Consider the following 22,996-nt stretch of genomic DNA (forward strand, 5'->3'; position numbering starts at 1 on the left):
CTGACCTTTAACCTTTGTGTGCTGTTTGGGTCTGTGGGACCCGTTTTCAATGTTTACTAAAAGAACATGTGTGCAATTTAATGATTTTAACCTGCTTTATTTGGGGGTGTTCCTCACCTCCTCTAGGGGGGTCCGGGGGCATGCACCCCCGGGAAGATTTTTTTTAATGTTGAAGTGAAATGCCTCAATCTGGTGCACTTTGAGCAAAAAATGAATTTATGGATACAGCTCTCATCACTCAGATGAACGAGAGCTGTATACTTTTCAATAATCCAAACATCTTTAGAATATGATCACAACCAATAACAAATAATTTAAACTTGTTTATTCTTATCTTATGTTAGCTAGTTAGCATTCTTTCTTTTTATTTATGCATATTTTACTAATCACTCCCCTTTTAAACTTTTATTTTTTTTGACTGTCCTATAGCACACATTGGAATGATTTCTTACTTTATTTTTTACACCTAGGCTATATTAAATAGATAAATGTGTGCTCTCTCTAGCTCTCTCTCTCTCTCGCTCGCTCACAGAGGCTGTGTGCTCCTCCGTGGCGATGACGGCTTGTGTTAAAACATTATAATAAACATAGGCCCATTTGTAAAGTGGGGGGACACAAACGGGACTTCGAAAAGTGTCACGGTTAAAGTCCTTGTGAAGTGGTGAGGTGCCGCTCCACATTGCTTTTCTTCCCGACTGCAACGCTGTAAATGATTTTGGTTTCAGTTGTGTGTGTGTGAGCAGGCTCGGATTGGCCATCGGGAGATTCTGGACTTTTCCCGGTGGGCCGCTGCCTTTGGTGGGCCGCTGGCTCTGACATAGGTGGGCCGTGGACTTTCACAGCGCCGCTGCCCCGGTACCGCACCCGCCGCCGCAAACACCCGCCGTTGCGATGCTCCGGCGGATCCGGCGCTGTGAAAGTCCACCGCCGTTGCGAGTCTCCGGCTGTAACAGTCCACTAACGCCCGCGAGAACCCAGGTTCGATTCCGGCCTGAGGTCCAAAAAATATATATTTTTTAAAACTCCCGTTCATCGCGTTCATTCGCGACCCGCCTATCACATCTCTGCGCTCCACACTTTGAGAAACGCTGTTCTAGACCAACACTTCCAGAAAGTTCCTTCAACCAAATCCTCAGTGATGGGGCATCCGTACATTTCCAACATAAAGCCATAGCCCTCCTGGCTTGAAGAAGGCCACAATCCAGAAGCTTGGTTTGTTTTGAAGTCTGTTTGAAGTCCTTTGGATATATTCCAAGTACACAAAGTGTGACGTTCAAAGGCACGTTCATGTTAAACCTCTCTGACAGACACCTAATAACATCCTTCCAGAAGATTTGAATTTGTGGAAATTCCCAAAGACAATGAAATAAAGTTCCTTTCTCATCCAAACACTTAGAGCAGACATCTGGAATATTGGCAGACATATGATGAAGTGTGACAGGAGTTATGTACATTCTCATTAACCAGCCTGTCACTCATTGTTTTCAGGGAGGGGGGCGGGGGATTGAAGGAACAGAGGAGAGACGGTGATCGCAGAAGCTGTACACACACATTTATCGTATGAAAATAGCAAGAGGACATTCATACTCTGCAATCCAAGACTTGATTAAATCCACCAAAAACCTGACATGACTGTAACGGTACGTCTACACTACAGGCATCAAAAAATGCTTTCAACGCTTCGCCCATTCACTTGAATGGGGTGACGTAGAAGATTTTTAATCTTCGCCGAACTGCATTGTGGGGAGCATGGCATGGCTTTGCAAGCATCACGAGCGTCTATCGGCATCAAAAGTTGAACAATGTTCAACTTTTGAGGCTCGATGCTTGGCATCAGCCAATGAATTCCCGTTTATGCAAATCCCGCCCGTGCAAGCGCAGCCAATCAAACCGCGTGCAAGCTGGGAGAGCCAGACCGCAGTTCATTTCCTCATATTCCAAACGAGATATTACGGTAGCAAATCACCCGGTTCTTTACGACCAGAACTATTTACCGGGATACAAACTGGAGGAACCAGGCATGGAGGGAGGTGGCAGAGACAGTGGGTGAAACTGGTAGGTTTTCACCTGTTTGGAGAGTTTATATCCAGTTTACTTCGTTTTAACATTGCTATTGCTTTGTATGTCGGGGGCGGGAGATTCATGTGATTTGTTGCTCGCAAAAAATCGCCAAGCTTCAGACACGCCCAGTTTCAAGATTTTTTCATGCCTGTAGTGTAGACGGACCGTAACGCGAGTATTTAAAAAAACTAAACGTAAATCCACATGTTTCTCTGAGCCGCAGCGGCACGGCCTGATTCAGAGAGGGTCATTCTGTCTCTGGTGCTGGACTGGTGTTGCTTGTGTTGGTGGAGAAAGCTGCTCCGTGTTTTGTGCATGGAGGTATAATAAGTAGACCCTCCAGAAAAACGCGATACTGCGATCGCAGAATTTCCCGCATAATCAGCAAAATGGCGCAGATTTTTAAAAGACTGCATATTTATAAAAAGGCTGCATAATCCCCGCATTTTTCCACACAAAGTTGAGAGAAAAAAAAAGTTAACTCGTCTTGAAGTGAAGTAGTGATGATGATGACGTGAAGTCATCAGTTCGCGCATCACAGAAGGTAAACAACACCGTAGAGTGAACGTGTGGATTGGAACTCACACGAGAGAGAAAACACCAAGATGAAAAAATCTGATCCATCTCATTTACCCACGAACATTTCTGCTAAAGACCGGGCAAAGCAGTATCCCGATGTCTTTCACGAAAGTGGGGGGAAACTATTCTGCACCCCGTGCAACTGTGTGTTGGAGCATAAGTCTTAGAGAAATTTGACGGTGACGACCCACTTTGATTCATTCAAATGCTTTCTGCTGCTGCGGACAAGAAAGCCAAACAACTCACCGAGGCATCAAACAGTAAATGAAAAGTGTGTGTGTGTGTGTGTGTGTGTGTGTGTGTGTGTGTGTGTGTGTGTGTGTGTGTGTGTGTGTGTGTGTGTGTGTGTGTGTGTGTGTGTGTGTGTGTGTGTGTGTGTGTGTGTGTGTGTGTGTGTGTGTGTGTGTGTGTGTGTGTGTGTGTGTGTGTGTGTGTGTGTGTGTGTGTGTGTGTGTGTGTGTGTGTGTGTGTGTGTGTGTAATAAATATTGAATGTGTTTGAATAGGAAAGGGGTTTAATGTTAGTGGCAGGTTGTGTGTGAGAGAGAATAAATAAGACAGCCCAATATTTAAAAAAAAATCTATTATTTTTCGCAATTTCACCGCATAAAATCACATAAAACCCCCGCATGTTTAATCGCATAATCAATGATTTTTGCCCGCGTTTTTCTGGAGGGTCTAGGGTCACTTCTGTTCCCTGATCTCTGGGTCACCGACCGATTTGATATTCGTGTGACAGAAAGAAAACAACAGGAAACAACGTTACTACGCTATAATTGATTATGTTCGGTCACTGCATCGATGCAGAATCGTCCACGTCTGCATCGCGATGCCTCGTAGAAACAATTTCAACACCCCTAATACATATAAACAAACTGCTACGAATTTGCTGCTTTTCCAAGTTTTTTTACTTTCTTTTCTTCTCTCATCACACATTCAAGCCCCGTGTGTTCATGTATCATTTCAATCTAAATTCTTCACTTTCTTCTTACACATTACAATTCAGCATAGCAGTTTAACGTCAGGTTTTCAGCATAAAGCATTCCCACTAGCAATTTCTTCAGGAATTGCATTCTCTAGTTTTACATTGCATTTCACCATTTGTAATCATGGTGAGCTTGTGTTTGTGCAGGTTGTACAAACTCCAGCCTGTCAGGACATCGAGTCCACAGTTTCCCTCACGGGAAAAGGACCGGAGCTAGCGTTCGTTCCTGGGTGCGAGGTGCATCCACCTCCCTGCAGCACATACTCTCCACAGCTTTATCAGGAAACCGTATTACTTCTCTCTCCCCCCCCCCTTCACTGCTCTCTCTCTCTCTCTCCCCCCCCCCCCCCCCCCCCTTCGCTGCTCTCTCTCTCTCCCCTCCGGTACACGGCACCGTAAGACGTAGTGTGGAGTTAGGTAACGCTGTGGTGGCTGTACTGCTCCAGCCGTCTCCTTTGTGTTTGTTTCCCCCTGTCTGTGTTGTTTGTGTGTGCGTGGTGGCTGTCACTCCTGGCTCCCGGCTCAACCTCCACTCACCTGCTGCAATCAGCTGTGCACCCTCCCCGACTACACACCTGCTTTCCATCAAGCCATTTACAACGGCATATCAACGGAGGCTCCACAACCTTTCTCCGCCAGATCGTCAAGTATCAGCCGTATCTCTCTCTCCCCTCCGGTACACAGCACCGTAGTGTGGCGTTGCATTAGGTAACGCGAGATACGGCTGATACTTGCGCATTAGTTTCTGTTATAGATCAGTATCAACAGTCCTGCCAGTAACGTTACTATATTATCAATGCTACTTTAGTTATAGCCTGATATATGATAGCTAACTTCACAATGTTGTGATGTGACGTTAGCTAACATTCTGTAGCTAACGCCGGTCACTCATCAAGATAGCTGCCCAGTTCTCCACTGGTTCTCCTCACACCACAGCTCCATTTCTCTCCGATGGCCGTTATTTCTTCTAATCCTTGGCTGCTCTTGGTCTCTTGGACGCCTAGCAGGCTCATAATTATAATCATATGCATTCGAATATATATTTTCAACCTCTTCTGTGTCAAAACTAGCATTGTGATCCATGTTTATTCATACGTTAGACCGGCCGCTCTCCCCCATGTTACGTCACACGCGGGAGGTCACGTGCGGAGGCTTTTTTATGCGGAAGTAAAAATGTCTTACTAAAACGACGCCAGATGTCACTGTAGTGTATATTTCTGTATATTTTTTTGAAAATATAGTGTATTCATCATTTTCCTACACATTTATTCACTGGTGTCTCCAACCTGCTAGTTGCTCTTTAAGGAAATCTTCTATTCTTTTATTTAGAATACTACAGAATAGTTTTCCCAGACAGCTGCTGACACAGATGCCACAGTAGTTCTTGGGGTCTGATTTTGTCTCCACTCTTATGAATGGGGGAAATACGATACTACTTTATTTGTCAGATCAAGTCTGAAATTTGACTTGTGTCACAGCAGCTCCATATCCAACATCAACAGAGAAGTATCCAGACGCAATACATGAAACACAAATAACAAAAATGTAACATAACAGCACAATCAGTGAGAGACAAGCTGCTAAAGAGCCTTCAGCGTGCATTTGATCTGGATTCAGCTCTGTATTTACTGTGAGGATTGACTGATGCACGAAGGAGTGCTTCAGTCTGACTTTATTGAATCGTGGGACCCTGTATCTCTGATTAGATGGCAGCAGTTCATACTCACTGTTCAGAACATGGTTTGGGTCAGAGATGATGTTGTTGGACAGCCTGACTAGGTTTCCTATGATGAGTCATAGAGTCTCTGACAGGTGGAGCAACAGTATTTGAGCAGTTTTGATTTTAAAGCTTTTGACAAACATTTGTACCAGGTAGTATTGCAGTACTGCAGAATAGACATGATCACAGATGTAAAGAACAGCAGAAGAATTTCTCTGCTCGCCCCAAAAGACCTGAGACGGCGGAGAAAATCAATTCAGAGATTTGGAGAAAAAAGTAATCATGAGATTTCCAGAAATAAGTTAGAAATCTGATAATTTCCAGAAAAGGTCAGGATTTTGAGAAGAAAGTCAAGAAAATTCAAAGTCAGAATGTTTAGATCATTGGTCTTATTTATTGGTCTTATCTAGTGATGGGTATCTTCTGAAATGTATCGATTCCGGTTCTCATCGATTCCCCGTTTTGATTCCAAAACTGTAAAAGAAAGAGGTCAAACGTTTAGATGGACAAAAATATCTTTATTCTTTTAACCCTTAGATGCATAAGTGGGTCTTTTTGCACCCGGTGAGGTGGTTTTCTTAAAGTATCTTTATAACTACATTTTGTTATCATTTCATATTCCAGCTATTCCTCAAAAACATGTTTTGGATATCCATCCTTCCATCCATCCATCTTCTCCCGCTTATCCGTGGTCGGGTCTCGGGGGTAGCAGTTCCAGCAGAGAGCCCCAAACTTTCTTTTCCCTGGCCACATCAACCTGCTCTGACTGGGGGGTCCCAAGGCGCTCCCAGGCCAGTGAAAATATATAATCCCTCCACCTGGTCCTAGGTCTACCCCTTGGTCTCTTCCCAGCTGGACGTGCCTGGAACACCTCCCTAGGGAGGCGCCCGGGTGGCATCCTAACTAGGTGCCCGAACCACCTCAACTGGCTCCTTTCGACGCGAAGGAGGAGCGGTTCAACTCCGAGTCCCTCCCGGATGACTGAACTTCTCACCTTATCCCTAAGGGAGACACCAGCCGCCCTGTGGAGAAAACCCATCTCGGCCGCTTGTACCCGCGATCTCGTTCTTTGGGTCATGACCCATCCTTCATGACCATAGGTGAGGGTAGGAACGGAAAATGGCCCGGTAGACAGAGAGCTTTGCCTTCTGGCTCAGCTCCCTTTTCGTCACAACGGTGCGGTAAAGAGACTGCAGTACCGCTCCCGCTGCTCCGATTCTCCGACCCATCTCACGCTCCATTGTTCCCTCACTCGAGAACAATACCCCGAGATACTTGAACTCCTTCACTTGGGGTAAGGACTCATTCCCTACTTGGAGTGGACAGTCCATCGGTTTCCTGCTGAGAACCATGGCCTCAGATTTGGAGGTGCTGATCCTCATCCCAGCCGCTTCACACTCGGTGGTGAACCGATCCAGTGAGTGCTGAAGGTCACAGACCGATGAAGCCATCAGAACCACATCATCTGCAAAAAGCAGTGGTGCAATCTTTAGTCCACCGAACTGCAGACCCCCTCCCCCACGACTACGACTCGAAATCCGATCCATGTATATTACAAACAGGATTGGTGACAAAGCGCAGCCCTGGCGGAGGCCAACCCTCACCTGAGATGGGTCCGACTTACTGCCGAGGACCCGGACACAGCTCTCGCTTTGGGAGTACAGAGATTGGATGGCCCTGAGTAGAGATCCCCCTCTCTTTACCCGAGTGTCCAAAACATACGGCCTCAGGTCCGATGATACGATAACGAAATCGATCATGGACCTTCTGCCTAGGGTGCTCTGGTACCACGTACACTTATGAGCATCCTTATGTTCGAACATGGTGTTTGTTATGGCCAATCCATGACTAGCACAGAAGTCCAGTAACAAACCACCACTCCGGTTCAGATCAGGGGGGCCGTTCCTCCCAATCACGCCCCTCCAAGTGTCTCCATCATTGCCCACATGTGCGTTGAAGTCTCCCAGCAAGATTAAAGAGTCCCCTTCAGGAGCCCCATACAGGACTCTTTCCAGGGTCTCCAAGAAGGCCGTATACTCTGAACTGCTGTTGGGTGCATAAGCACACACAACAGCCAGTTTTCCCCCCCATAACCCGCAGGCGTAGGGAGGCAACCCTCTCGTCCACTGGGGTAAACTCCAACAACGAAGCACCCAACCGGGGACTTGTGAGTGTCCCCATACCCGCCCAGCGCCTCACACCTTGGGCAACTCCGGAGAAGAATAGAGTCCAACCCCTATCCAGAAGTAAGGTTCCAGAGCCGACGCTGTGCGTAGAGGTGAGCCCAACCAGATCCAACTGGTAACGCTCCACCTCCCGCACAAGCTCCGGCTCCTTCCCCCCCAGAGAGGTGACGTTCCACGTCCCCAAAGCCAGCTTCTGTCGCCTGGGTCTGGTCCATCGAGACCCTCTGCTTTCAATGCCACCCTTCTGGCAGCGCACCCGACCCCATCGCTGTTTCCCGTAGGTGGTGGGCCCGCGGGACGGAGAAGCGGAGGTGTTGCCCACGTTGCCTTTTTGGGCTGTACCCAGCCGGACTCCGTGGCAAGCCCGGCCACTAGGGGTGTAACAGTTCACAAACATTTCGGTTCGGTACGTACCTCAGTTTTTAGGTCTCGGTTCGGTACTTTTTCGGTACAGCAGAACAAATTATCACAAAAAATAAAATGTATTTTTTTATTTATTTATTTATTATTAAACTGTAAATAAAGTATTCACTCAAATAAATACAAAATATAATAAAATAAACATTAAGGTGCAGCATTTCGATGAACTGAAATAATCTGTTTTTGAACTTTACTGTACTAGTACTCACAAAACATAAACTATTAGTTTTGGGTTTTTAATTATTATTAAACTGTGAATATTCACTCAAATAAATACAAAATGAAATAAACATTAAGGTGCAGCATTTCGATGAACTGAAATAATCTGTATTTGAACTGTACTGTACTAGTACCTAAGCAGCCAGTTTGAGTTTCAACCCAGTCTCATGGCATTTCGTGTTCACCAACACGATTTCCCCCTTTTTTTCGTGTTGCACAGCACGATTTTAAAAGCAATGTATTTATATAGGTAGTCTCACGGCATTACGTGTTATAGGAAGACCTGAAGCTGTGTGGTTCATAAAAACATGTTCTTACTCAATAGCAAGCCACAATTATTGCTTTTATTTTAAATTGTATAATTTCGGACTTTTGCTGCTGTCTGTGAGGAAAATAAATGGGGCTCAGAGCCTCAGGATACTGAAATCTGTATTTTTTTTAAATCTTTTTTTCCTTCAAATTTGTTATTCTTTTCAAAATAACACACTGTTATTTACTCACCAATAACACACAATTATCCTTGTTTTTATTTATTTTTTTAGTTCCATAATCTCAGGCTTTTTTGGCGTCCGTCAGGAACTGAATTTCAAAATAAAAATAACCGGAAACAGACGTAGGCATTTCGAGCGATTACCCAAGATCCTCAGCTATGGTTTAAGCTCACCGATTGGATGTTTTAGCCGCAAAGCATGCTGGGATTTGGTGTTTATATGATATGAAATTGAAAAAACATTTTAAAATAATACTTAATTCCGAGTGTGCTTTCTTTTCTCTTTGAAAGTCATCACATAACGGCATTGTAATACACGGTTCGGCTGCATTACATATTACAGATCTGCCGTAGTTCTTTATTTACAGAGCCCTGATGAGAAGACTTCTGGACAAACTGGAAGAAATGCCGCCGAAACTGAAAACGTGACGTGGATCATAAATATATTAACAATTAAACAACATCTTACATTTCTCTTCACACAACACGTCTCCTCGCAGGATCAATACTAATTTGGCTGACTTTTACATTTTATCTAATTCGTAGATAGGTTATATTTACACCATAAAGGTGCACAGCTGATAGAAAAGGACTTGTAGTTTTTAAAGATATTACTGATTTTCTTTGAATATAAGAATGTAAATACTGAGTCTGAAATAGTTTCGCAATATGCTATAAAATTATGTGAAAGCATGAATAAAACTACACATCTTCAGATGTGGTACATACATAAGTGTCCTACACTAATAATACAAAGTTATTATGGCTGTGTGTACCTTGTGTGCAACGCCTAGTGGTTAAAGCACGTTATTGAATTATTGTTTTTATGTGTTATATTTGATTAAAAAAATATTAAGAGTACATACTTTCATAGGGGGAAAGTAGAAGGTCAATGATAGAAATATAGAATATAAAAAATCAAGAAGATACTGTAAGTGATCTCTACAATAAAACAGTTTAGTGCAGGATGTACAAAGATATTAATATGAGGATGATCAAAACAGAAAAACTAATTAACCTCTATTAACAAATTAAATAATACTTTAGGTTAAGGTCTTCTTTCAAATAAGAAAAAAGCTTTGGGGGTATCTACAGATAAATATTAAGCCTGACAAAGTGCTTAACGTCTAATATATTGTTTTCCTGCAATGTTAACTATGAAGCACTTATTTTAACTGATATTATACACATTAATGATACTCTTATGTAGATAGAATAAGAAATGTGCAGAATGACAGTTTAATGGTGGAGGTACACACACATATTGATAGATGTCTTGTAATGCACTGTTGAGGAACCTGTGACCCAAGATTTTCATTCATTGCATAACTACACCGTAGTTGTGTATATGATATTTCAATAAACCTTAGAAAATCTTGAAAGGGATGTTCAAAATAGCCATTATACAGTCTTTAATGAACTATTAGTAGAGAATAACGAGTAATTAATATACTTTATTACTCGTTTCCATTCATGTCAATTGCAGATAAATGTTTAGTCTTCTCAAGCACCAACTATCAAATATCTCTCCTGATTGTCGGCACTTGACAATCACCTTCCCTGAATTTGACTCAGGTGTAACTAAAGTCTGCTTTAAGGGTTGTTTATATTTCACATCATTAATCAGAATCTGCAAAGTAACTCAAATAAATGTAGTGGAGTAAAAATACCAGGTTAACCTCTGAATTGTAGTGGAGTAAAAATACAAAGTAACAATGAGCTGTCATGTGGGTATACATTAATGCTGCCCATTATGGACACAAGCGATTTTCACCCATTTATTAATTATATGTTTTACATTTGATAACACCAATGTCATGGCAACTTCTAATTGTGGAAAAAACGAAAACGTTCAGTAAAGACGTCCCATAGAACATTTGGCGAAACACAATAGCCAGCATGTGTAGTTCTGGGGGGGACGTTCGATTCCAGTTTTGGATAGTCTGGCGTGGTTTCGTTCCATTTCAAACAGCTAGGCTAACCTTGGTGCACTGCCACTCCAAAATCCAATCCCAGAGCTTAAAGATTAATCAAGGGGACTGTAGTCCTAAACGATAGCTGAGGTTAGTGTAGTGTCTTCGGCCATCCTAAACTCCTAGAGGCCTACGTCTGTTTCCGGTTATTTTTATTTTGAAATTCAGTTCCTGACGGACGTAAACAAATCACGAGATTATGGAAATAAACCAATAAATAAAAACAAGGATAATTGTGTGTTATTGGTGAGTAAATAACAGTGTGTTATTTTGAAAAGAATAACAAATTAGAAGGAAAAAAAGATTTAAAAATACAGATTTCAGTTCCTGAGGCTCTCAGCCCCATTTATTTTCCTCACAGACGGAAACAAAAGTCAGAAATTATACGATTTAAAATAAAAGCAATAATTGTGGCTTGATATTGAGTAAGAACATGTTTTTATGAACCACACAGCTTCAGGTCTTCCTATAACACGTAATGCCGTGAGACTACCAATAGAAATACTTTGCTTTTAAAATCGTGCCGTGCAACACGGAAAAAAAGGGGAAAATCTTGTTGGTGAACACGAAATGCCGTGAGACTGGGTTGTGTATTTTCATGTTTTTATAAAGAAAAATGAACTTGTCCACATTGCTTGCCGAAAGAGCAGATCTGCTGGCACTAACAATGTCTCCTGCTGTGGAGATAAGCAGATACAGCCAGGTAGCGCTTTGCTAACATGGCAACATAAGGATATTTGGCGTTTGTAATAGCTTTGGCTTAACTTTTTGCGAGTGGTGGAGGCTTAAATGCTAGCGGGAGTTGGGTTTGCACTTCAGTCTTTTTTCTTTTGCCATGATGATGCCTTTTCAAATGAGTGTGCAAATTTGATGTATTGTCAGCCGCGTAACCAATGTTAGTTGAACAATGCCGACAAACAGCTTTGGTTCGGTCCACCTGTCTTTGTCCGTCATCCTTGTACGTAACTGCGAAACCAAAATGTTCCCAAACTGGAGACTTCAATGATGCTGGAGGATTTTAGAGCTCAACTTTATCTGCGTTCGCCATTTCTACAGTTCCTCAAATTACTGACTACATTTGAACGCATCCCTGTGACCAGCTCTCATAGTATGCCTCTCGTCCAATGAAATGACTTGCTCGCTCTATGACGCGTTGAACCCAATGTGAGCAAATTACTCTGAAAGCTGCGACGCAGCACCTGAGATTACTTCCAAGAAGTTGTTCACGTTCTCAATTTTTTACGTTTAACGTTATATTCGTTCGGTACACTTCGGTACACATGTGTACCGAACCGAAGGGCCTGTACCGAATAATTTCGGTACGGGTACGTGTACCGTTACACCCCTACCGGCCACCAGACGCTTGCCGACGACTCCTCCTTCTGGTTCTGGCTCCAGAGGGGGACCCCGGGCTTCCTCCGGGCCGGGTATCCTCACTTCCTGTGTCGTCTTTCATGAGATCTTTTGAACCAATCTTAGTCTGGCCCCTTGCCTGAGACCAATTTGCCATGGGAGACCCTACCAGGAACACAAGGTTCCAGACAACACAGCCCCCAGGTTCATCAGGGCACACAAACCTCTCTACCATTGTAAGGTGCTGGTTCTTCATAGAGGTTTTGGATATCATGCCATTCAAAAATTTTATTTACATTTTAAGAAATTGTAGTTATTGTATTACTACCCCAGGGTTCCGTAAGTGGGTCTTTTTGGACCCGGTGAGGTGGTTTTCTTGAAGTATGTTTGTAATTACATTTTTTTATCATTTCATATTCCAGCTATTCCTCAAAAAACATGTTTTGGATATCATGCCATTCATATTTTAAATTTACATTTTAAGAAATTGTAGTTTTTGTACCACTACCCCAAGCTTCCATAAGTGGGTCAAAAATGACTCATGCATTTTCTCTGGAATCCTATAGGAACCTTTGATTCTTATCACCTGTGGCTGTCAGGAATACATTCACTGTAGGACTGTGACGGAGCGGATCACAGAGTGACTGACTCCGCCACTGACAGCCGCAGCGGCAACGCACACACACACACCCAACATTTCCTGCTCTCTCCCGTTCGTCAATAAATCAGGTTAAATCATCACGAAAACGTCCCTTTTTCCCCTTCCTTTCTGTAGCGCTACCATAAGTGCACGCTTCTGAGTCTACATTTATTTAAACATACATTTAACTATATTACACGATACTTACGTGGGGAGCGGCGGGCAGAGTTTCGCCGCCGTCTCCCCAGCAAACGGAATGTGGAAAAGACGGGGGCGCATCACTTCCGTGGTTTAAATAGGATGTCATGAACCATGCAATTTATTATTTATTTTGCGTTTTTTAATTATGGGGAATGATTGTGTTAAGAGGTAGTTAACCTTTTTATGTTTGGGTCGGATCTTTATGTTGACAATGTGGTTTTGCGTTAATTGTGTAACCTGTTGACGGTAAGCATGTGGGGAGGGGCTATGGGTTCAAAAGGGACGGTGTTGGCCCTCGAAGATTCATTCGGGAGATTGTTGCAGTGAAGGCAACAGCTAGAATGTATTCGGGAGATTGTTGCAGTCAGGGCAACAGCTAGAATGTGTTTACTCCATGAGTGATAGATAACCTAATTTGGTAATTTTTATTTTGTTTATTTAAGTTGTACTGTTTCACTTTGATCAAACAGTATATATTCTTTTGTTGCTATTATAAATAAAGTTTTGGAGCTTAGCCTATGTTTTCAAACGGACAAATAGAACCCCGTCACAAGGAACAAACAGTATACATCACAAGTGACACCTCTCAGAAAGATTATTTTACACAGCAAGATCTGATGTCAGTATAATAATAATAATAATAATAATAATAATAATAATAATAATAATAATAATAATAATAATAATAATAATAATACATTATATTTTAGAGGGCTTTTCAAGGACTCAAAATCACTTTACAATATAAGGGAAGGTTAGGGTGGGGGGTATAGGACTATCAAACTTGATCAACCGGCATGGACTGATGGGGGGTGGGCTATGAGTATACAAGAGGAGAAGAGATGAGTTTTGAAAAGGGACTGGAATACTGTCAGGGTCTCAGAATAGCGGAGATCTTTGGGACAATGTGTTCAAAACGTTTTTTTTCAAAATGTAAAAAAATGTCTAAAATTGTGAAAAGTTAAATATAAAATATTTCTAATGTGAACCAAAATATAAAACAAGTGATTTTCCTTAACCAAAATGGCATAAAAACACATATTATTCTAATACGGGTCCTTTTAGCCCAACTTATGGAAGAGTGTAGGGTCCAGTCACTCGTGCATCTAAGGGTTAAGCTTTAACTGACATTTTTACAAATAAAAAAAAATGTATGCAATACAAATGTATTGCACAATAGCTCTGCTTTATTTTAACTGAGCTATGCCTGTGGCAAGCTATTAACTTTCCACAGGCATTGCACTGTGGCAAGTAATAATTGCACCTTGTCTTTTTTAGAGTAGTAGAGCCACACTTTAGAGCGTTTACCGCGAACCATCTTTGTTGTTATGATGTGGCTGAGCTCGTGAACTGTCTACGGGAGGGCGGGGGGAGCCTCGCTGCAGGGCAACAGTGGACCTCTGTCGCCTGTCAGCGCAACTTACATGATGCCGTTTAAAAAAGTTAAGGGCAGTGCCTAGGGATGCATACCGTTATCCGGTATTACTGAAATACCGGTTACTGGTGGCTACGTTATACCTTTACCAAAATCAGATCCGGTTTCGATACTTTAAAAAATTGCAAAATCGTTTTTCTTCATATTTTATGTATTTGTTTGTTCAATACTAGAAAGGTAAAAGTCCCACAAATGAACTGTGATGGGATTTGTTTTCTCTAACCAGTGAAGGTAAATGTTGATTTTAAAGATGAGATTTGTTTGTTTGTGCAATGCCGAGATCTCATGACCATTATTCGATTATGTATTTGTTCTCTAGTCGAATCTCAGGTTTAACATTAATTATAACGGTGCTATAACGGTATGTTTGCATTGCATTAACGCGGCAAACCTGATGGCGGGTGTTATAAAAGATATTCCATAATCGGTTTTCTGCATATTTTTAATGTATTTTTCATTGTTTGTTCAGTACTAAAAGGTCCAAGAAGCCCCACAATTGATTGAACAAGTAATTGTGGGATGATACATTTTCAAAGAATCACAATATGTATCGGTTGAGTATCGGTATCGTGCAGTGGTATCGGTATCGTAAAAAAGTCAACAATATGCATCCCTAACAGTGCCGGCCGCCAGCGGCCCGCTGACGACTGGCCGTTCTGTGATTTTCCAGAACACACAGATGGCCAGTCCGCCCCTGGTTACCCTGTATTCCAGCGGGTCGCCGCGGCGCAGACGGAACCGGAGGAATACAGGGTCTACCGCGTTTAGGAACCGTAAAGCAGGACCGAAATTGTGTACTTTTTATGGGTACCCGGTACCCAGCATTTTCTTATCGTTCTCAACTGGAACCGAGTTTTGGTTCCCAACTCTAGTCTTATGTAATATTCAGTACTTTGTTTTATCTTTTCATTAGCTGTAAGCTGCAATCATCAAGATTAAAACGCTGGAAATAATCCCTTTTGTGTGTGATGAATCTATGTAATGTATACATTTAAACTTTATAAATTGAATTACTGACATAAAATCATTATTCCATGATATTCAATTCATTGAAATGCACCTGTATGAGTTCAAGTACAGGTTTAGCAAGGCGTTGAGAGATGCTAAACGACTACTCTGAGAAACTCCAAAACCAGTTCTCAGATAACGACTCTGCAGACAGGACACAAACTATAAGGCTAAGGCCTCACACTCTGTGAACCACCGACGCCTTGCTAACCGACATGGAAACTACATTTTAGATCAGCTACCATACTAACTCACCTGTTGTCCTGAAACTCTCAGGGTATCTGCAAAAAAGGTGTAATATGACAGACTATTGAGCCAACAGAAATAAACAGTGGGCGGAACTTCGTGGTTAGATTTTAAATTCTAATACTCTACAGTTTCTCTGAATATGTGTTTCCTGTTTCCTGCAGACGTCAAGCAGCTGGTGGTGGTTAAAGAAGAGGTTCCCCCTGAGCAGCAGGAGTGGAGCTCCAGTCTGGACCAGGAGGACCCAGAGCCCCGCCCACACATTAAAGAGGAACGGGAGGAACTCTGGATCAGTCAGGAGGGAGAGCAGCTTCAAGAGCTGGAGGAGGCTGATATCATCAAGTTCACATTCACTCCTGTCCCTGTGAAGAGTGAAGATGATGAAGAGAAACCTCAGTCCTCTCAACTTCATCAAAGACAAACTGAACACCTGGAATCAGAAGCTGATGGAGAGGACTGTGGAGGACCAGAACCAGCCAGGAACTCAGATCCAGAGAGACATTTACAACCAGAGACCGAGGACAACCCTGGAGACTCTTCTGAACCTGAGACTGGAGACTCTTCTGAACATGATACTGAAGACAGTGCTGATTGGAAGGAGACCAGAGAACCAGGTTCAAACTCTCAGGAAAATAAACAAGACCCTGTCAGTGATTCAAGACGTAGGACTGGAAAGAAACACTTTAGATGCTCTCAGTGTGCGAAAGGATTTGGCCGCAAGTCAGGTCTGAATAGACATATCATAATTCATACCGGAGAGAAACCATTTACCTGCTTAGTTTGTAAGAAATCTTTTGCTTCGAGACATGACTTACCAATTCACATGCGAATCCACACAGGAGAAAAACCATTCAGCTGCTCAATCTGTAACAAATCTTTTGCAGTGAGAGGAAGTTTAAAGGACCACATTAGAATCCACACAGGAGAGAAACCGTTCAGCTGCTCAGTCTGTGAGAAATATTTTACACAGAGAGGAGATTTACAGAGACACATGAGAATCCATACAGGAGAGAAACCATTCAGCTGCTCAGTCTGTGAGAAATCTTTTGCAGAGAGAAGAGATTTACAGAGACACATGAGAATCCACACTGGAGAGAAACCATTCAGCTGCTCAGTCTGTGAGAAATCTTTTACACAGAGAGGAGATTTAAAGAGCCACATGAGAATCCACACTGGAGAGAAACCATTCAGCTGCAGTGTTTGTGACAAAATATTCACTTGGAGACGTCAGGTCAAAAGCCATAAGTGTGTTGGTCGTCAGTCCTCACAGCTTCATCAAACTCAAACTGAGGAGAACACAGAGGCAGAGCCTCCAGCCAGCAGCTTAGCTGAACACCTGGAAACGGAAGCTGATGGAGAGGACTGTGGAGGACCAGAACCAGCCAGGAACTCAGATCCAGAGAGACATCTACAACCAGAGACTGAGGACAACCCTGGAGGCTCTTCAGAACCTGACATTTTCCAAGTCAAATCTACAACAAAATTAGAGGACAATTAATTAGTCCTTCGGCAATTCACATGAGAAAAATCTTTCTGGCTGTATAAACTCTGTTTGACAATATTCATACATGACTTCATCTAAACTCCTTCTTTATCAACAGAAGTTTTGAATATGTTTAATGTTTTTGTCATACTACTTTTTTGATTTATAATATAACCACTGACTGATTAATCTGTAGTAGTTTCTTTATTAATCTGTTTGGTTAATGAAATGTTTTGACTTTAAACTTCCATTGGGATGTTGTTGATAGTTCCTGTTGAGTTATCAGTCTGTTCTGGTCTCAAAGAAGAACCAATGACTTATTGATATAGAGAATGTGTACGATGTTTTCAGTTTGATTCAGTTCTGTTTATATCATCAAACCAAACTAAAAGAAAAATGCCTTTGAAACAGACTCATATTCCTGCATATTGTTTTTGTTTTTCGTTACGCGTCTTTGAGCTGAGCATTACTCAGCTCATTTAATAATAATAATAATAATAATAATGCATTTTATTTATATAGCGCTTTTCACAACTCAAAGACGCTTTACAATATGAGGGAGGGTAGACAAACAAGGACAGGCAAACAAGTAAGTATAGTAAAATAAAAAAATAAAAAGGCAGTCAACAGGAAGTTGATTGAGAGGGGCGGGGGGCTTATGGGTAGACAGAGTTGAAAAGATGTGTTTGGAGGCGGGACTGAAAGACTGTGAGGGACTCAGAGTCATGGAGATCTTGGGGGAGGGAATTCCAGAGCCTAGGAGCTGCCACTGAGAAGGCTCTGTCCCCAAAGCTGCAGAGTGTGAATGTGGGAATGGATAGGAGTCTGGCTGTGGTGGATCTGAGGGACCGTGGGGGTTGATAAGGAGTGAGAAGGTTTGTGAGATAAGGGGGCGCCAGATGGTGGAGTGCTTTGTAGGTGAGGACCAGAACTTTGTAGTTGATGCGATGGGAGAAAGGAAGCCAGTGGAGGTCTTTGAGGACTGGGCTGATGTGATGCCATGATTTGGTATGCGTGAGGAGACGTGCAGCTGCATTTTGAACCCGTTGGAGTCTGTTGAGGGATGTAGTGCTGATGCCGTAAAGAAGTGAGTTGCAGTAGTCAAGGCGGGAGGAAATGAAGGCATGGATTAGTCGTTCGGCTGCGGGGCGGGTGAGAGAGGGTAGGATTTGTGCAATATTGCGGAGGTGGAAAAATGAGGTTTTGACTGTTTTGGCGGATGTGAGGTTCGAGGGAGAGGGTGGGGTCAAAGATTAAGCCAAGGTTGCGTGCCTGATTGGAGGGGGAAACAATGGTTCCATCGATGGTGAGTGTGATGTTAGTGACTTGCTGAGGGTGGATTTGGAGCCAATTAGGAGGAGTTCTGTTTTGTTGCTGTTCAGTTTGAGGAGGTTATGTTGCATCCAAGTTTTAATAGCTGTCAGACAGGAATCGATGTGGGTAAGGGGTGGGTTATGGAGGGGTTTGGTGCTGAGGTAGATCTGAGTGTCATCAGCATAGCAGTGGAAGTCCAGGTTGAAGTGGTGGAGTATCTGACCGAGGGGCAGGATGTAAATGATGAAGAGGAGGGGGCCAAGTACTGATCCTTGAGGAACGCCTTGGATGACTGAAGCTGTGGCAGAGGAGTGGTTGGGGAGGGAGATGAAGTGGGATCGTTCAGTGAGGTAGGACTGGAGCCATCTGAGTGCAATACCTTCAATACCAATGTCCCTGAGTCGGGTGAGCAGGATGTTGTGGCTCACGGTATCGAAGGCTGCACTCAGGTCGAGGAGGATGAGAATATTGAGGGAACCAGTGTCAGCAGAGGTGAGGAGGTCATTGAGGACTTTGACGAGTGCAGTTTCTGTACTGTGGTGAGGACGAAATCCAGACTGAAGGGGTTCATAAAGCTGGTTGGTTTGGAGATGGCAGTGAATTTGTTTGGCTTTTGGTGAAATGGTAGCGGTGGAGGTTGGGGGAGATGCTTGTATATCAGATGGAGCTGAGAAGGAGTGGTTAATGGCGTTAATTTTTTCTGCGGAAAACTGGAGGAATGAGCTGCAAGTAGCGGAAGTAGAAGTAGGGAGGTTATCAGCACGGGGTTTGAAGAGCTTGTTAACTGTGGAGAAGAGGGTCCTGGGGTTACGGGAGGGGTCAGTGAAGATGTTGGAGAGGTAGGCAGATTTAGCGGCAATAAGAGCATCTCTGTATGCATTGAGATGGAGTTTGTAGCTTATGTAATGGACTGTGATGGATGATTTATTTGAAAGACGTTCAAGTTGGCGGCCTCGCTGCTTCATTTTACGCAGTGCGGGTGTGAACCAGGGTGAGGAGGTCTTGAAAGTAACAGTTTTATTTTTGAGGGGGGCTAAAGTGTTGAGGGAGGTGAGTAGGGTGGAGTTGAGGTGGTTGAGCAGATCGTCAGGTGAGCTGAGGGTTGCGTCCAGGGGGAGATTAGACGATAGCAGTTCAGAGAGATGGTTATGGTCAATGGAGTGTAGATTACGGAAGGTGATGTTTCTGGGTGGGCAGGGGTTTCGGGTGGGGGAGGCAATGTTGAATTGTATGAGTTTGTGGTCGGAGAGGGGAAATGGGCAAGGGTGGAGGTCAATCACTGGGAGGTTGGTAGAGCAGACGAGATCAAGAATGTGTCCTTTGTCATGGGTGGGGAAGGTGACATGTTGGGTGATAGAGAGATTGTTTAGAAATTCAGAGTTCAGATGGATCTTTAGGATTATTCCTGCTTTTTGAAACTGTAGTACGGGCTCATGTGTTTCATTGTTGGTGTTCTGTTAAATGCAAATTGAAGTCCTTTCACCTCCGTTGAATCAGGGTGGAAGCAGAAATAAAATACTTGTTCATATCGAACGCTGAATTGTAACTCGTGTTCTTGCTTTTTATACCCGTCTTAATCTATATTAGCCTTTTTAAATGTCATTCTTTCTGCTCTTTAATATTTAAGGTTTATTAAGATGAGATTAGATTTACTTATATATTTAGTTGCAGCTGCAGAAACAAGGCATTGCATTACAGTTGAAACTGTTATTAAAAAAGAGATAACTATATGCACATAAACATCAACAATATACTTACCTCCAGAGTTTCTATGGTACACACAATAAGATATACAGAATAAGTTAGAGTACACTAATCAACAAATCATATTGTTAAAAAATAAAAGACATGATGAACAATATGTGCTCAGTAGTTGCAGTTTCTTCTGAAATGAAATAAGGTAAATGTGATCAATACAAATTGTTCAGGGTTATTGAAAGTGAAAAACAAAAGAACCGCTTTTTGGCCAACTCTTCTGCGGACCTGTTCACTCTTCACCTTTGGTGTTATGAAGAGACCAATCAGATTCTTCCACGTGAACTGGGGGATGAATGATGGGTCCTCCACATATCATGCCAATCTTCATCTGGTGTTTCTATGTGGAGTTCTTCCTCCCATCTCACCTTGATATATTTACTTGAGTGTTTGTCATGTTTTGCTAATTCCTTGATATAATGCTGAAATGATTCTTATGTTTCTTTCCTGATATGCTTTAGTTATAATTTGGATGATATTATTCAACTCCTCTGAAGAATCTGATCTGACTTCCCTCTTGTAACAGTCCCTGAGTTGAAGGTATCTATAGAATGCATGTTTTCCCAATGTGTGTTTTCAGATGATCAAAACCCTCCAGCTCCCCTTCCTTAACCAAAACACACCCAGCTGTTATTCCTTTCTCTACACATTGTTTAAAACCTTGATCTTAATTTGCAGGTTTGAAGTTTCCATCATAAGCTACCCATTGTATTATATTTGCATCATTTTGAATCTTATATATGTTCAATACTTGAATCCATAGATCCAATGTGTGCACTGTTATTGGACCCATTTTAGTTTTGAGTTCTTTATATAGTTTGTAATCCCCAATCATAATTTGAATTGGAATCTGGTTTACTTCATTTTCCATATCCTTCCACTTTGCTCTAAATTCCGTTTCACACCAACAGTAAATAGGTCTGAGCTGAGCAGCATAGCAGTACTCCATCAATTTGAGTAAACCCATACTGCCTCTTTCTTTGGGTAGCTGGAGAGTTCTGTTCCTAACTCTTGGCCTCCCCACAAACAAATCTGGATATCAGTCCGTCCCAATGTATACATGGACCTTGGGGGACCTCTACTGGTGAAGATTGGAATAGATAGATAAATCTAGGTAGAACATTTAGTTTAACGATTTCAATTATTGAGTTTAGGTCGAGTGGTAAGGTAGACCACCTTGTTATATCTTTTTTTATTTCTAGGTTGAAATTGTCGTAATTCGCTCTTTACAAATCAGAGAGGTTTTTAGTACAATGTACATTTATATTTAATGTATTCCATTCCTTACACACTTAATGAATATAATACCCTGATTTATATTTGCTTTACCGTAAATTTGTATTTCAAAATGTATATTTTCCTCTTTTTTAATGCTGTTTTATTTCTGTTTGGAGATGTTTACATTTTAGAAGTGTTTATTTCTACTCTTTTAATTTCTCTCATGTGCAATGCCTTGTCTTTTATGCTGCTGCAACGCAATCATTTCCCAGATTGAGATCAATAAAGTGCATCTCATCTTATGCATGGGAAGCTATCTGTTAGCCGCGCATGCTAACAGGCCTCAGACAAACTCGTTGAGACTAGTGTTATTATTATTATTATTATTATTATACATTTAACTTTTTTATCTTCGTCTTCATATTTTATTTTATTATTTTTTTGATATATGTATTTTATGTCACAAAACGACAGAGCCCCTAAAGGGACATGAAAAAAAAAAATCAGGATAACGGGTTAGTATCTCGTGCTTTCTGGTACGCACTTTTTTTGTTGAGAAAGTTACCGGTGCGCCAAGGAGGAAGTGAAGTGCACAGGAGAGAACCATTTCATTGCAGTCTGTTATGTTTACCTGGGGAAATGACAGTGCATACATTATTTGAGATATATTTCGTACTCAGACTTCACTTTAAGGACATTTCGGGGGGGGGGGGGGGGGGCGGCAAGTGAACTGTCAACTGGAGGAGCCTCGCTGCGGGGAAACGGTGGACCTAGTGGCCCGATCGGAGTGTGTCGAGTGGCCCAACGTCCCGATGGCTAGTCCGCCACTGTGTGTGTGTGTGTGTGTGTGTGTGTGTGTGTGTGTGTGTGTGTGTGTGTGTGTGTGTGTGTGTGTGTGTGTGTGTGTGTGTGTGTGTGTGTGTGTGTGTGTGTGTGTGTGTGTGTGTGTGTGTGTGTGTGTGTGTGTGTGTGTGTGTGTGTGTGTGTGTGTGTGTGTGTGTGTGTGTGTGTGTGTGTGTGTGTGTGACACACACACAAAGATAACACATCAAGTGTTTCACTCTTAGTTAAAATTAAATGATTTATAAAAGTCTAATAACAAAATAAATGCAGGCTATAAACAATTGAACACATACCTGCATTGCAACATATATCAAGTAAATTGCAAAACAACTGCAACTGCATTGCTACAATCCCAAACCACTACTTATAATGGCAGCCAGCTCTGGACACTATTGGAGTGATGCAAGGCAGTCCATGAAGCTGATTGCTTCTCTCTGCAAGTGAAGACACACATATCAAACTAAATCAATAAATGCAACATACAGTATCTGACATTTCTGTTGCTCACACACACACACACACACACACACACACACACACACACACACACACACACACACACACACACACACACACACACACACACACACACACACACATGGTTTAAAGTGGGCGGGAACGATCCAGAACAGCGTTTCGGCACCTTCGATTAATAAGTAAATAAATCTGATTGGCAGTTTCATACATAATAATGTCAAGCGAGTTCACAGGGCTGCCAACTCTCACACAATTGACATTTTTCACACGCTCTCAGCCACAAATCCATTTTCTCAAGCAGTGAAAAACAAATTCATAACTGATAATGTCATGGTGCGAAAAGAGGACACTACTGCACATTGCGCAACAGCAGCACCAGGCAGCAGACCAT

At 42.3% G+C, this 22,996-nt stretch overlaps 1 protein-coding gene across 1 annotated transcript in view; it reads left to right on the plus strand.

The window, feature by feature from the left end:
- Positions 1-17,406, plus strand: part of LOC307026099 (uncharacterized protein) — a 33,237-nt gene extending 15,831 nt beyond the window's left edge. The window contains exon 2 of the mRNA XM_079661220.1: positions 15,680-17,406. Within this exon, the coding sequence (XP_079517346.1) occupies positions 15,680-17,013 (1,334 nt within the window). The 3' untranslated portion in view covers positions 17,014-17,406. The remainder of the gene's footprint in view (positions 1-15,679) is intronic.
- Positions 17,407-22,996: the final 5,590 nt, after the last annotated feature.

This window comes from Notothenia rossii (genome assembly GCF_949606895.1).
Source record: "Notothenia rossii genome assembly, chromosome: 2".
Classification (NCBI taxonomy): domain Eukaryota; kingdom Metazoa; phylum Chordata; class Actinopteri; order Perciformes; family Nototheniidae; genus Notothenia; species Notothenia rossii.